The sequence below is a fragment of the Phyllobates terribilis genome, unplaced genomic scaffold, assembly GCF_046119375.1.
Source record: "Phyllobates terribilis strain yellow unplaced genomic scaffold, ASM4611937v1 Scaffold_11__3_contigs__length_659146591, whole genome shotgun sequence".
NCBI lineage: Eukaryota > Metazoa > Chordata > Amphibia > Anura > Dendrobatidae > Phyllobates > Phyllobates terribilis.
The window spans coordinates 346237927-346254421 of NW_027362771.1; the positions used below are offsets into that span (position 1 = coordinate 346237927).

The window sequence follows — 16495 nt, forward strand, 5'->3', positions numbered from 1 at the left end:
ACTCCCTCACACCAGAAACAGGGAGTCTATCGGGTGGTTCAAGAGTACGAGAGAGTGTTTAGTAAACACCCGTTAGACTTCGGGCGAGTCAAGGGGGTAGAACACCACATCCCCACGGGAGACCATCCTCCCATAAAAGAGAGGTATCGACCCGTACCCCCTGCACACTACCAACACGCCAAGGGGATGCTTAGAGACATGAAGGAGGCTGGGGTGATCAGGGATAGCTGTAGCCCCTGGGCAGCTCCACTAGTCTTAGTCAAAAAGAAAGACAACACCATGAGGATGTGTGTAGATTACCGGAAAATCAACCGTATCACACACAAGGATGCGTACCCCTTACCAAGGATAGAGGAGTCTTTGGCTGCTTTAAGATCTGCTAACTTCTTCTCTACCTTGGATCTCACTAGTGGGTACTGGCAGGTTCCTGTAGCAGAGGCGGACCGGGAGAAGACCGCATTCACCACCCCGATGGGACTTAGCGAGTTTACCTGCATGCCGTTCGGACTCTGCAACGCACCAGGAACCTTCCAACGATTAATGGAGTGTTGTCTGGGCCACAGAAACTTCGAGACGGTCCTGTTGTACCTGGACGATGTCATCGTATATTCTAAGACTTATGAGGACCACCTGAAACACCTGGCGGAAGTGTTCGAAGCTCTGGCAAGCTACGGCCTAAAGGTGAAACCCTCCAAGTGTCACCTCCTGAAACCAAAGGTGCAGTACCTGGGACACGTGGTGAGCGCTGACGGAGTGGCTCCCGACCCTGATAAGATCACCGCAATTAAGGAATGGCCAAGTCCCTCCAGTGTAAAGGAAGTGCGGCAGTTCCTCGGGTTGGTAGGCTACTACCGCAGGTTCATCCCCGGTTTCACCAAAAAGGCAGCTCCTATGCAGGACCTCCTGATAGGCCAGTCCCGGAAGGCCAAGAACCAGAAGCCGCCCTTCAGATGGGAGAAGTTGGAAGAAGAGTCCTTCCGCCAGCTGAAGATGGCCCTCACGGGGGATGAAATCCTGGCGTACCCTGATTACAGCCAGCCCTTTATCCTCTACACCGACGCAAGTAACATCGGGCTAGGAGCCGTGCTGTCCCAGATCCAGCAGGGGAAAGAGCGAGTAATCGCTTACGCCAGCCGAAAACTGCGACCCACCGAAAGAAACCCTGAGAATTACAGCTCATTTAAGCTAGAGTTCCTGGCAGTGGTGTGGGCAGTCACCGAACGCTTTAAGCACTACCTCGCTTCTTCCCGGTTCGTCGTGTACACGGATAACAACCCGTTGACACACCTGGACACGGCAAGACTCGGTGCCCTAGAGCAGAGATGGATGGCCCGCCTGTCCAACTACGAGTTCACCATCAAATACCGGGCAGGACGCTCCAATACCAACGCGGACGCCCTGTCCAGGATGCCAAACCTACCGGACGTAGGAGAAGATCCAGAGGGACTGGAAGAAGTCGAACTCCCCGCGTTTCACCGTCATGGGACTATCCAGTATTCCCATCGGGTAACGAGTAAGCAAGGCGCTACGCTTAACCCCTTACCTCACTACAACTGGGCGGAAACGCAAGACAGTGACCCTGCTGCCCGGCTGGTGAAGGAGATGCTGACTCAGCCAGAGGCTCGCCTTGACCCAGACGCTCCGGAGGAAGCCAAGCAACTGTGGGCAGAAAAGAGTAGACTGTTCCTTTACAAGGGGAAGTTGTGCCGCAGGATGGTTAACTCCCGGACGCATGAACTAATCTGGCAAGTAGTGGTGCCACGACGAGACGCAGCCATGGTGATGGAGGCATACCACGATGGAGCTGGGCATTTCGGATGGAAGAAGCTGGAGTTCCTGCTGCGCGGGCGGTTCCATTGGGTAGGCATGAGGGGAACCATCGAGAGGTGGTGCAGAGACTGTGGCCCGTGCAACCTGAGGAGGAAGGACCGTGCCAGCCAGAAGACTCCCCTGCAGTCCATCGTCACCCGGCAGCCGTTGGAACTGGTAGCCTTGGATCATGTAAAACTGACCCCAAGCAGAAGTGGCTACGTCTACGCGTTAACCATCGTGGATCATTACTCCCGGTTCTTGGTTGTCGTCCCCGTCAAGGACTTAACGGCTCAAACAGCAGCTAGAGCCTTCCAGCAGCACTTCTGCCGTCCACACGGGTACCCGGACCAAGTGCTGACGGACCAGGGACCTGCCTTTGAAGCGGAGGTCTTCCAGGAATTCTGCAATCTGTATGGCTGCCGGAAGATAAGGACGACACCCTATCATCCGCAAACTAATGGACTTTGTGAGAAAATGAACCAGGTGGTAATGGATCTTCTGAAAACGTTGCCCCTGGAAGAACGCAGTCTGTGGCCTGAGAAGCTGCCCGATCTGGTGGACCTATACAACCACATCCCGGTAGGTTCCACCAACTGTACCCCGGCTTACCTAATTAGGGCGAGACCTGGTAAGTTACCTGTTGACCTGGAAATGGGAGTCCTGACACCCGAGGACACTTCACCAGAAGCAGACTGGGACACAGAGAGGCAGCAGCAGTACCGGAAAGTACAGGAGAGCGTGGAGCGAAGTCTCTGTCAGGCTAGGGAGAGACAAGAGAAAACTTACAACCAGTATGCTCCCGCTGTTCCCCTGGTGCCCGGAGAGCAGGTCTTGAAGAGCAAAAAAGACGGCTCCACAAGTTGGACGACCAGTGGGAGAAGGACCCGTACACCGTACTGCCCTCAAGCCACGAGAACCCGAAGGTCTGTACCATCAGTAAAGACGGAGGGGAGACCACAACCATTGTATCCCGGGATCACCTGAAGAAGTGTCCTGAACAGCTACGGAACCCTGAAGAGGAACAGGAAGACCATCGACCCGTAGAGGAAAGGGAAGATATGGTTAGTACTGTGCTCGGAGACTTCCCTCGGTCTTGGACTCAAGTCAATGGTGCAGTTGTGGTATCCGTACTCACCTTCCTCCAACCAGCATCCCAAGCACCTACGGAGCAACAGGTAGAGCTGGAAGAACAGCCGGTCCAGGAGGCGGAAGACCCCACACCAGCAGACCAGGAGGATCAACCCTCTGCTTGCAGTGAGCCTGCCATATCCCTAGTGAGCCAAAGGGCCCGTAGACCGCTGCCCAGTTTACCCTTAACAGCTCCTACACCCTGTAGTTCAGGGCCAGACAGTCAGCTCCGTAGGTCCACTAGGGCCACTAGAGGCCAGTTACCCGCACGTTGGAGGATTTGAAGTGTATAAATTGTTTTATTTGTGGTTACCTGTTTTTCTTGTTGCTTGTGTATAATTATGTGTTTCTAGTTGTTTATAGGAGTCTTTGGTGGATTTACCGGGAATCCTGTGTACATAGTTGGAGCGTAACCCAGGACGGACTAAAGACTGTTAAGGACTCGGGGCAGGACAGACCCCTACCTGGTTACGTCTCCCTGTTTTGGTGAAATGGACACCTTGCTTTCTTCAAAGACTGCACCCGGTTACGGACATGCCGTGACCACCTTTATGTGTTTCTTTATTGTATTGTTATTGTTATATCTTGTTATGTTTTTCTAAAATATGTTTAGTCCCGGAGTACTAAATTTCACTAGGGGGGAATGTGGCACCCCAGGGATCTGGTTTCCACAGTAACAGCAATGTTATGTCTGAGAGCAGGTGGGAGGTCTCTTGGTCAGGAATCCTATGCATGCCACACCTCCTGCCCAGTCCTGGGAGGGGAAGAACTTCCCCTATATAAACCTAGGGCTGAGGCAGGGTTAGTGAGTAGAGAAGAAGTAGAGACAGAGAAAAGAAGCAAATATAGGAACAGAACATCAGGAGCTCTGTGGGAGCAGTGTTACAAGGAGTCAGGGGCTGGCAGCTGCAGAGCTCGCCCTGACTGAGAAGATTTCTTACCGGACCCGGAGTCCGAGGCTGTGGGGACTAACTCCTACCCAGCAGCAGAATCCGTCAGGCAGGGGATTCCAGGTCCTCTGGCCAAGAAACCCGAAGGCACGGTCACACGAATGGGACCAGCACCGCCGTCGTGGAGCGGAAGCTACTAGAAGGCCCCGAGTCACCGGCCATACGGGTGAGCACCACACGGTACACTCAGGGACGTGGGCTACTTATACCCGCCTCTAGCAAGGTAGCCAGAAGAGTACAGTTAGTTTGGGAGGCCTACAACTCCGCCTGGCCAGGGGAGATCCCATCTGCTCAAGGACTGACCAGGCCCCAATCGCTAGCCAGTACTCCGGGAGGGTCTATCTTTGTCACCAGTAAAGACCCTGAACTACACCGTACCGTCTCCGAGTGGTTCCTGCTACCCCCATCATCCACGTCGGCTGCCCTGAGGCCATACCCCTCCCGTTGGGGGTTATACTATCACGCTGCACAATCCTACCACCGGCCTCAGCGGTCTGCCCTGCAGCAGCAGCTCCTTAGCTGTACTCAACGGGTGGCGTAGTCGTCCAACATCTACCGCTGATACATCGCCGCTCAGTTTGACTCCCTGGGCACGGACCGGGTCACCGCCACGAGACTACAACCCTCAACAGATCCGGCTCCGGGTAAGCTCCCGCGTGCGCAACGCAGCGCGACACAGGCCCAGGGGCGCGTCACATGTAGCATCGGCGTCTCTGCCCCGTACTAGGCAGAGACGCCGTCCCTCTCACCTCCCCGCTCCTGGCGCGGCGTCCTCCAGGGCTTCTTTCCCCGCTGCTTCCGGCACGCGCTCCTTCCCCGGCAGTGTGCTTAGGGCGCGCACGCTCCCCCTCTCTTAAAGGGACCGCGCGCGCCGTCCTAAGGAGTCCCCGGCCAATTGCCGGAGGACCTCCCATATTTAAGGCACCTCCTCCAAAATGGAGGTGCCCGAGCAATGTTGTTGCAAAGCCTTCACTCTGCTTCAGCCCTCAGGTCCCGTTACCAGTTACCAGCCAGTCACCTGCCAGATTCCTGCTTGTTACCTGCCAGTCACCTGCCAGATTCCTGCCTGTTACCTGCCAGATTCCTGCTTGATACCTGCCTGATATCCGTTTACCTTCTTGCAAGCCTGCCCGCTCACCTGGGAGCGCTCATCTGCTACCTGCCTGCTAGCCTACCTGGAGGCTCCGCCGTCACTTACCGTGACCACCTGCCTGTCCAGAGACTCTTGCCTGCTCACCTGGGAGCGCTCACCTGCTACCTGTCTGCTAGCCTACCTGGAGGCTCTGCCGTCACTTGCCGTGACCACCTGCCCGTCCAGAGACTCTCGCCCGCTCACCTGGGAGCGCTCACCAGCCACCTGCCTGCTGTCCTTCTACCCAGAGACTGTCCCTGTCACTTGCTGTGAGTACCCGTCCTTTTACCCAGAGACTGTCCCTGTCACTTGCCGTGACTACCTGCCCCTCTACCCAGAGACTGTCCCTGTCATTTGCCGTGACTACCTGCCCCTCTACCCAGAGACTGTCCCTGTCACTTGCCGTGACTACCTGCCCCTCTACCCAGAGACTGTCCCTGTCACTTGCCGTGACTACCTGCCCGTCTTCCCTGGGAGCCACCCGCTTCCTTACAAGGACTGCCCCCTTGTATAGTTGCACAGAGGTTCCACCTCCCAGACCCGTTACAGTGCAGATTTGTTATTGTTTGTTTTCTCATGCCAATTGTAGCTTGCTGCGAGTGCAGCTGATATTCGGATCACGACCACCCATACAAGTCTATGTGTGTGTGTAAAACATTGGACTGCATTCGGATGTCTTTCGGGTGTAGTCCAATGTATGCACACATAGACAATGGAGAAGAAGGAGAAATTAAGTTCTCCATCTTCTCCACACCTGTGCTATGATTCTCTCGCATGTGACTTTGACAGAGTTTGAGCCGAGTGTCATTAGCATAGTTGGTTTGATTCTCTCGCATAAGAGAATTGACGGCTGTGTGACCCTGGCCTAATAATGATCTTCACTGCTCCAGGTGGTCCCATGCTGCAGCTCTCCTCTTTTCCTTTCCCGATGCTGTAATGTCAACTCAACTCTGCAGCATCATTAGAGTGGTGGACCAAATGATTACTTCAGCTTAGCTGGATTCTGCATGACATTACAGTGCCCCCTGATTTGACACACTGCAGCTCTCCTCTCCCTCTCCTGGTGCTGTAATAACAGGAAAAGCCAGCAGTGAGGAGCTCTCATCATAAGTCAGGCACATCAAATCTCACCAGATCATGCTGAAAAAGCCTGTTCTAATCTTCTCCGTAGGTGTTTGATTTTTATCCCCTCTATGATGCTACCTCCTTATGATTAGGCAGCGTCTTAAAGAGGGAAAAGTAAATGCCCCTGGGAAGAATCTCTGTTAATGCCCCATGGTTGAAAGGGAAATTTAAATATCCTAAAATTCAGGAGCCCATATCTCGGTGAACCAGTGCAAGGAAGGAAAAACACACGTTTTAATCGGCTCTTCAACTCCTTTCTACTGAAATATACAGTTTAAAATAAAGAATGCAGTGAAAGGTCCTAACATCAATTACTCTGGCTACTTTTTAGTTTTGACTAGTATGTCATGTGGAAATGTAGAAGTCTTTTATATATTAAAAGTATATTATTTCTTCTGTCCCCAGATTCTTCACCACAGTTTTTCATGCCAGCAGCCTTCACCCCTATGCTAGAATTAATATGCCTGCCTAGGTTACTACACAGGAGCTGCTATTCGGCTTTGCCTTCTAAAATGATGATTCCAATGGTATACAAATATTTGTGATTTTATTAGGAATTTTTCAATTTTCATTTTGTTCTATTGCTTCTTACCTGTATTCTTTATCTGCACCACAAGGAACACGGTTCATGTTAGCAGCAGATGTGATTCGCTGTACAATGACATGGTCATTTTGATATTTCCCAGACACTGACAATCGTTCTGTGATCTCATTCATACCAGTAAGTTTACCTGCATTACAGAATATACATGTAATTATTTTTTTAAAGCTATTGTAGTGCAAGGCAAATAACTTGTTGCAAGACATTATAAAATGAATACACTCCAAGTCAAACTGAAACATTCCTACCTTTATATTATATTGCAGTAATTTGACTAAACATAGAAACAATACTCTTAACATGGCAAACAATTAACAAGGACAAATGGAAAAAAGAAAAAGCAGTAAAAGTGGTATATGGTTTATTTCATGGGATTTCTATGTTTTAACACATGTAGTCAATTGCACTTGCTAATAATGTTTAAAAAACCCTGAGTTAAACCGACTTAAAGTGAATTTGTCACCAGGTTTTTGCTACTTCATCTGAGAGCAGCATAATGTAGGAAAAGAGACCCTGATTCCAGCCATGTATTACTTAGTTTACTGGGTGCAGCAGTTGTGACACAGAGTTTTTAGATGTAGCAAGTAGTAGTGCTGAAAAGCTGCCCTCGCCCAATTCAAGCTCTCTATGTACATTGTCTGTTCACAGTGAGCTGCTTATCAGAGGCGGGCATGGTCAGTCTAGCAGTCCTGTGAGCTGTAGTCTGGGCAGTGATAATGTCATGGCGATAAAACCTTCATTGTAAGTGAACAACATCTCAGTCAAAAAAGTGACACATCACTGAAATCTGTATTTAAGCCCCTATCTCCTGCTATCTTCAGATTACTATCCATATATTCATTAGGTACAGTACAGACCAAAAGTTTGGACACACCTTCTCATTTAAAGATTTTTCCTTATTTTCCTGACTATGAAAATTGTACATTCACACTGAAGGCATCAAAACTACGAGTTAACACATGTGGAATTATATACTTAACAAAAAAGTGTGAAACAATTGAAAATATGTCTTAAATTCTAGGTTCTTCAAAGTAGCCACCTTTTGCTTTGATGACTGCTTTGCACACTCTTGGCATTCTCTTGATGAGCTTCAAGAGGTAGTCACCGGAAATGGTCTTCAGTTCACAGGTGTGCCCTGTCAGGTTTAATAAGTGGTATTTCTTGCCTTATAAATAGGATTGGGACCATCAGTTGTGTTGTGCAGAAGTCTGGTGGATACACAGCTGATAGTCCTACTGAATAGACTGTTAGAATTTGTATTATGGCAAGAAAAAAGCAGCTAAGTAAAGAAAAACGAGTGGCCATCATTACTTTAAGAAATGAAGGTCAGTCAGTGCGAAAAATTGGGAAAACTTTGAAAGTGTCCCCAAGTGCAGTTGCAAAAACCATTAAAGAGCTACAAAGAAACTGGCTCACATGAGGACCGCCCCAGGAAAGGAAGACCAAGAGTCACCTCGGCTTCTGAGAATAAGTTTATCCGAGTCACCAGCCTCAGAAATCACAGGTTAGCGGCAGCTCAGATTAGAGACCAGGTCAATGCCACACAGAGTTCTAGCAGCAGACACATCTCTTCAACAACTGTTAAGAGGAGACTTTGTGCAGCAGGCCTACATGGTAAAATAGCTGCTAGGAAACCACTGCTAAGGACAGGCAACAAGCAGAAGAGACTTGTTTGGGCTAAAGAACACAAGGAATGGACATTAGACCAGTGGAAATCTGCGCTTTGGTCTGATGAGTCCAAATTTGAGATCTTTGGTTCCAACCACCGTGTCTTTGTGCGACGCAGAAAAGGTGAACGGATGGACTCTACATGCGTGGTTCCCACCGTGAAGCATGGAGGAGGAGGTGTGATGGTGTGGGGGTGCTTTGCTGGTGACACTGTTGGGGATTTATTCAATATTGAAGGCATACTGAACCAGCATGGCTACCACAACATCTTGCAGCGGCATGCTATTCCATCCGGTTTGCGTTTAGTTGGACCATCATTTATTTTTCAACAGGACAATGACCCCAAACACACCTCCAGGCTGTGTAAGGGCTATTTGACCAAGAAGGAGAGTGATGGGGTGCTACGCCAGATGACCTGGCCTCCACAGTCACCAGACCTGAACCCAATCGAGATGGTTTGGGGTGAGCTGGACCGCAGAGTGAAGGCAAAAGGGCCAACAAGTGCTAAGCATCTCTGGGAACTCCTTCAAGATTGTTGGAAGACCATTTCCGGTGACTACCTCTTGAAGCTAATCAAGAGAATGCCAAGAGTGTGCAAAGCAGTCATCAAAGCAAAAGGTGGCTACTTTGAAGAACCTAGAATATAAGACATATTTTCAGTTGTTTCACACTTTTTTGTTAAGTATATAATTCCACATGTGTTAATTCATAGTTTTGATGCCTTCAGTGTGAATGTACAATTTTCATAGTCATGAAAATACAGAAAAATCTTTAAATGAGAAGGTGTGTCCAAGCTTTTGGTCTGTACTGTATTAGATTTTGTCATAAACATTCTTTAAATGGTGTGCGCGTGCATGCTGCGCTGTCTGATGTCCCCGCTCTGCCCCCGGCATCTCCATGGAGCCTGCGTGTTGTCTCGGAGCCATGGCAACTTACCCTGGTCTTCCTGACATGCGCGGGTTACCTTGATGGCTGTGGGCGGTGCGGCTGACGCACAGGGCGCAGTGCGCATGCGCCGATATACCATGATATGATGGGTCCATTGTGACCATAGGTCCTGACCACATTTAAACAGGCATGGAAGGTCCATTTAAGCATTCCCCCCGAGGAAGCTGTCAAATACACCACGCGAAACGTGCGTTGGGGATTTTTTTTGTTGGGCTGCTACCTTCAGCAATGGGTAAGAGTGCAATATTATGACTTAGTGCATTTTTCTATAGGTTGATGTGCTGACACGACTGTTATACCATTTTGCACAGACAATGAACTTACTATTGGATTTGATTGTCGTGTGCAGCACTTAAACAATTATCCCATGTGGGAATAAGCACTGCTGCACTTTTTCCATTGTGGCTTTTACCTTCTAATAGTAGTAATATGAACATATTTATATATGCTGCCTAACTTTGGTGCCGGGTTGTTCCTTTTTTATGTGATTTGTCCTAAGTGTTTAATAAAATATTTTGCTAAACCTTTACCAAAAAACTCCTGATTTTTCGTTTTTGCATACATATCTTCAGATTACATAACAAAAACCTGCTGACAGATTCCCTTTAAACCACACTAATATATGTAAAAAACAGCAAGTTTTTTTAATACACTTAGTCTGTCCGAGTCTAAACCTTCCCACAACCTCTGCCTCTGTCGTTGGGTGGCACCGTGCTTGCACTGCCAACAGCACTGGTGGATGCAGGTGTACTCCTTACATTATCTGTTGTAATCAGTCCTCTGGTGAGCCTTGGGTGAGGCTACTCCCAATTTAAATCTCCTGGAGGTACTTCTAGCTGCCAGTTATAGTTTGTTACTACCCTGGTCTATAACTTTCTCTAGCGCTTTTATTTTGTGTGTCCTCCTGGTTAGCAACTGACCTTGTCTCTTTTTCCTGTTTACCTGACTGCCTCACTATTCTATCCCTTACTTTAATCTCCTGGTAACGAGACAGGTTATCTGCCACATTGCTCCACTTGCCAGCAGCCACTTTATGAACGTAACCCAATAGGCCCTGCGTAAGTCCAGATCCCTGCATTGGACACAGAGTGGCTTGTACAAAGCCTATCTGTAGAAGCCCTATTAAAGGGAATCTATCACCAGGTTTTTGCTATTTAATCTAAGACCAATATGTTGTAGGGGCAGAGTCCTTTTTTTCCAGTGATGTGCCAATTACTGGGCTGCTTGTTGCAGTTTCAATAAAATCAGCGTTTTATCAGCAGGAGATGATCATTAGGCCACGGCCCCACTTTCAGCACTTGGTCAGTATTTGGTCAGTATTTTTTCTCAGGAGTGGGAGCCAAAACCAGGAGTGGGTGATAAATGCAGAATTGGTGCACTTGTTTCTATTATACCTTTTCTCTGATTGTTCCTCACCTGGTTTTGGCTTCCACTGCTGAGAAAAAATACTAACCAAATACTGATAGTGGGGCCGTGGCCTTCGAGAACTAGTTGTTTCCTGCAATGTAGTCCTCCTGCTCTGCATAACCCTACCCTTACCACTGAATACAAGCTTTCTGCCAATTGACAGTGTAAACAGAATCAGTGATGTGTGCGAGATAATACAGAGCTTAGCATTCAGAGAACTGCTAGATCTACAGCAGAGAAAACAGTGATTTTACCAAACTGCAGCAAGCAGCCCAGTAAGTGACACATTGCTGGAATCAGGGTTTCTGCCTCTACATTACACTGCTCTCAGATTACATAGCAAAAACCAGGTGACAGATTCCCTTTAAGAGCTGCCAGGTTCCAACAAAAAGAGCTACATTACAACTTTGCTGTATTTCTTATTTCATAAATCAATAGTATACATGACAATAAGCAAATTTGTAATATATCTTATCAGCGAAACCTGCTTCTTTCTCCTCCAGGACTGATCATTAGTTTTCAAAATTCTCAATTTTCAGGTAAAATCTGTACTCAGTGAAGACAGACTTTCCCATTACTGAGATAGGCTATGGCAGCTGCTACTGATGAGATTCTATGTAAAAGGGAGAAAGGGCTAGAGGCAGAGATCTCCCTCACTTGGTCTTCATAGAATCTTATCACTAGTACTTACCATCTCCTATCTCAGTAATATAACAATCTGTTTTCACTGAATACAGATTTTACCCAAAAATTAAGAATTTTGAGAATAAAAGATCAGTCCTGGCAAAGAAAGAAGCAGATTTATCTTATACAATATATATTACAAAGATTCTTATTTTTATGTGTACTATAAATTTATTAAATAAAAATTAAAACAACAGTTACTCTTTATTTAATGCACTGTCAGGATTTTAAATACGTCAGCTGCCATCAGTTTCCCAGATGTGACAGGCTGCGTAAAGTCGTCTGCTTGAGATAGACGTCAGGTGAGAGCAACGTTCTCTCAGATATCGTGAACGCGCATTCATCTGTTCACTCAACCTGACAAGACACCATAGAGGAGTTGAGCGAACTAAAGCAGGAGATAACCTTTCTTTAGCTGAGTGTGATTGAACATACAGTACAGACCAAAAGTTTGGACACACCTTCTCATTTAAAGATTTTTCTGTATTTTCATGACTATGAAAATTGTACATTCACACTGAAGGCATCAAAACTATGAATTAACACATGTGGAATTATATACTTAACAAAAAAGTGTGAAACAACTGAAAATATGTCTTATATTCTAGGTTCTTCAAAGTAGCCACCTTTTGCTTTGATGACTGCTTTGCACACTCTTGGCATTCTCTTGATGAGCTTCAAGAGGTAGTCACTGGAAATGGTCTTCCAACAATCTTGAAGGAGTTCCCAAAGATGCCTAGCACTTGTTGGCCCTTTTGCCTTCACTCTGCGGTCCAGCTCACCCCAAATCATCTCGATTGGGTTCAGGTCTGGTGACTCTGGAGGCCAGGTCATCTGGCATAGCACCCCATCACTCTCCTTCTTGGTCAAATAGCCCTTACACAGCCTGGAGGTGTGTTTGGGGTCATTGTCCTGTTGAAAAATAAATGATGGTCCAACTAAACGCAAACCGGATGGAATAGCATGCCGCTGCAAGATGCTGTGGTAGCCATGCTGGTTCAGTATGCCTTCAATTTTGAATAAATCCCCAACAGTGACACCAGCAAAGCACCCCCACACCATCACACCTCCTCCACCATGCTTCACGGTGGGAACCAGGCATGTAGAGTCCATCCGTTCACCTTTTCTGCGTCGCACAAAGAAACGGTGGTTGGAGCCAAAGATCTCAAATTTGGACTCATCAGACCAAAGCACAGATTTCCACTGGTCTAATGTCCATTCCTTGTGTTATTTAGCCCAAACAAGTCTCTTCTGCTTGTTGCCTGTCCTTAGCAGTGGTTTCCTAGCAGCTATTTTACCATGAAGGCCTGCTGCACAAAGTCTCCTCTTAACAGTTGTTGTAGAGATGTGTCTGCTGCTAGAACTCTGTGTGGCATTGACCTGGTCTCTAATCTGAGCTGCTGTTAACCTGCAATTTCTGAGGCTGGTGACTCGGATAAACTTATCCTCAGAAAAAGACGTGACTCTTGGTCTTCATTTCCTGGGGCGGTCCTCATGTGAGCTAGTTTCTTTGTAGCGCTTGATGGTTTTTGCAACTGCAACTGGGGACACTTTCAAAGTTTTCCCAATTTTTCGCACTGACTGACCTTCATTTCTTAAAGTAATGATGGCCACTCGTTTTTCTTTACTTAGCTGCTTTTTTCTTGCCATAATACAAATTCTAACAGTCTATTCAGTAGGACTATCAGCTGTGTGTCCACCAGACTTCTGCACAACACAACTGATGGTCCCAATCCCATTTATAAGGCACGAAATCCCACTTATTAAACCTGACAGGGCACACCTGTGAAGTGAAAACCATTTCAGGTGACTACCTCTTGAAGCTCATCAAGAAAATGCCAAGAGTGTGCAAAGCAGTCATCAAAGCAAGAGGTGGCTACTTTGAAGAACCTAGAATATAAGACATATTTTCAGTTGTTTCACATTTTTTGTTAAGTATATAATTCCACATGTGTTAATTCATAGTTTTGATGCCTTCAGTGTGAATGTACAATTTCCATAGTCATGAAAATACAGAAAAATCTTTAAATGAGAAGGTGTGTCCAAACTTTTGGTCTGTACTGTATATCTCAGTCAGTCAGCCTGACAGATTTAGTCTAGGACGGCATGGAGCTGCTGGAATAAACGATACATACATTTTTACTTCTGTCAAACTTACTGAGCAGAAATGCCCGGGCTGGCAAAAGACAGTTTGCATTGCTTGTCCAGCAGCTCTGTCCTTCTGCCCTCCAATAGGCCTGTCAGGTTGACTTTGATAAATGTTCAATCTCAGTCAGCTAAAGAAAGGTCATCTTCTTCTGCTTTAGTCTGCTCCACTCCTACGTGGTGTCCTGTGAGGTTCAGTGAACACAGGAATGCGCATTCAAGATACCTCCAGTAGACATCTTTAAGCAAACCGTCCTTCAACGTCACAGCTGGGAAACTGCTATAGATGGCAGCTGAGATATACAAAAATCCTGACAGTTCACTATATAAAGCTTACCTTTTTCCTAATTTTTTGCTAAATACAGGTATTCAGTAAAATTTGTAATATTTAAATGTATTTTATTTATTTTATTAAATTTCTTGGAGAACCCCTTTAAGCGGCATCTTCAATAAAAGAATAGCCTAACCAAACATTGGTAACATAGCCTAATCAAGGAATGTCTGTGAAGTACCATAATATTTCTTACCTACATAATAGTTTCATTTTGCATGTTTCTTTTAGGCTGTGTGCCCACTATGCGTTTTTCAAGCGTTTTTGCCGCGGAATTTCTGCAGTGAAAACGCTTAAAAAACGATTGGTAATACTTGCCCCATGGTCCTCAATGATAATCCGCATGCGCTGTGCACATGCTGCGGAAATTTCCGCTGCGGATTATCACTGCGGAAAAATCCGCAGCATGTCCATTAATTTTGCGGAAACGCAGCGTAATTGCGCCATTGACTTGCATTGAATCGCTTAATATCCACATGACTACATGTGCACATGCAGATATTAAGCGATTTAATGTGCGGATGGTACCCGGGTCTGGAGAAGAGGAGACTCTCCTCCAAACCCGGGTACCATAGTACCTGTAGTTAAAAAAGAATTAAAATAAAAAAAACATTATACTCACCTTTTGATGGCCCCCGGTCTCCTGTACGGTGTCTTTTGCAACTCGCGGTGGTGTAAAAGGACCTTCCATGACGTCATTTAGTCATGCGACAGGTCACGCGACCACTGACGTCGGCGGTCGCGTGACCTGCCACATGACTAAATGACGTCATGGAAGGTCCTTTTACATCACCGCGAGCCGCTGAAGGCATCGGATAAGGAGACCGGGCGGCCATCGGAAGGTGAGTATAATGTTTTTTTTATTTTTCACCATTTTATTCTTTTTTTTTTTACTATTGATGCTGCATTTGCAGCATCGTAACTTGGTCACACTATATAAATCCATGACGGTTGCATGGATTTATATAGTGTGAACAAGTTGTCAAGCACTTTTCCAAGTGATGCTAAAATTTCTTGGAAAAGCGCTTGATAATCCGCATGCAGAAATGCAAAAACGCTTGACAAACGCTTCTACCTGGCAGGAAAAACGCATGTGCAATCCGCATGTGCAATCCGCATGCGTTTTTCCTGCCAGGGAGATGCGGAAAAAATCCGGAGCATTTCTGCTTCGTGGGCACTTAGCCTTAGAGTATGAAATATATTTAATGGAAAACTATCATAAAATACAGTTGGCCTGGAAAGCAAAAGGAAAATAGGTTTTCCATTATTTAGTATTTGATCGGTCTGTAATCTCTCCACACATTCGTTCACTCACCCTGCTCTCTCTTGAACTCATTTTCACTCATAAACACAGGAAGCATTAGCTCTCCCACTGGTGGCTGGATGGACACATAAAACTGGCGTGTGTGCGTGCTGAAAAATAAATATATTACATTATGCTACATCTCTTTACATTCTGATTAGCAAGGTTATTGCGATAAACTTAGAATTTACAAAAATAAATATCAATAATTTTTACAAATATATGTTCTCACCAGAGCTGGAAGTTGGCCGCTTGTGTGGAGTCACAGAAATCAATGCCCATTATCACAGTGGCAGTTTCACCCGGTGGCAATGATTCTGTAGAAAAAAATGAATATGTTGATGCCTGCATATAATTAAAAGTGAATGTTTACACCAATCAACAGCTTCTTTAAGTGTCCCCTTTAGTGTTGAGCGAGTATGTTCTATTAACCCTTTCGCCGAGTATGCTCAGGCTGAGCTCCGAGTATTTACAGCTGCTCGGTGATATGTTTGAATCGCTCCCGTGTGCATGATTAGCAACTGTTTGACAGCTTTATTACATGTGAGAAATGTATATTTCTTACACATTCCTCACATGTAATAAAGCTGTCAAACAGCTGCAAATCATGCACACGGGAGCGATTCAACCATATCACCGAGCAGCTATAAATACTCGGAGCTCGGCCCGAGCGTACTCGGCGAAAGGGTTAATAGAACATACTCGCTCAACACTAGTCCCCTTCATTTCTGGTAAGTTTTCAGAATAAACAATCATGGGCGTTCTTGAATAATCCAATTTCTGGCCATTGTATGCCCTATAGCCCATAATTATTTGCGAGTTTTCCCCTTTGCAAGCTCTATCTCTAATTTTCAGTTGTCTCTAAGCTAGTGGGTGGAAACTAGCTGCTATGATGTCTACACAGCACTCAGAAAGAGATGAATTCCTACTCTTCTTTCTCTGTAACACACAGACAAATGCAGCAATAAGATGCAAAATATTATACAGCAGTACTACTCAGTTGTGTGGCTGTGCATCCAGCACTGAGGTGAAATACATTTGCTGAAAGCCGCAACACGCCCTGCTCGTGTCTACCCGGCCTCTCACTGCGTTGAGTCCTCCTCACTACTTTTACTCCTTCCCCTCTGCAGGATATAATAGGCTAAATAATTTGACACCTCATTATGCTGGCAGTCTATGTTACTTTGACCAAGATGGGTTTGAGCTGTTTTTCAGAGTGCATGATTCATGAGGCAAGAGTAATGGGATGAAGGGTAGGAAG

The 16495-nt window shown here is 46.3% G+C and overlaps 1 protein-coding gene across 4 annotated transcripts in view; it reads right to left on the reverse strand.

Moving 5' to 3' along the window:
• The window catches only part of AP3B2 (adaptor related protein complex 3 subunit beta 2), a 127152-nt gene that overhangs the window by 19789 nt on the left and 90868 nt on the right, over positions 1-16495 (reverse strand). For all 4 annotated transcript variants that reach the window (XM_073652851.1, XM_073652854.1, XM_073652855.1 and 1 more), the window contains exons 24-26: positions 15467-15551; positions 15247-15344; positions 6740-6878 (exon numbers count right to left, since the gene is read on the reverse strand). In XM_073652851.1, coding sequence (XP_073508952.1) covers positions 6740-6878; positions 15247-15344; positions 15467-15551 — 322 coding nt within the window. The remainder of the gene's footprint in view (positions 1-6739; positions 6879-15246; positions 15345-15466; positions 15552-16495) is intronic.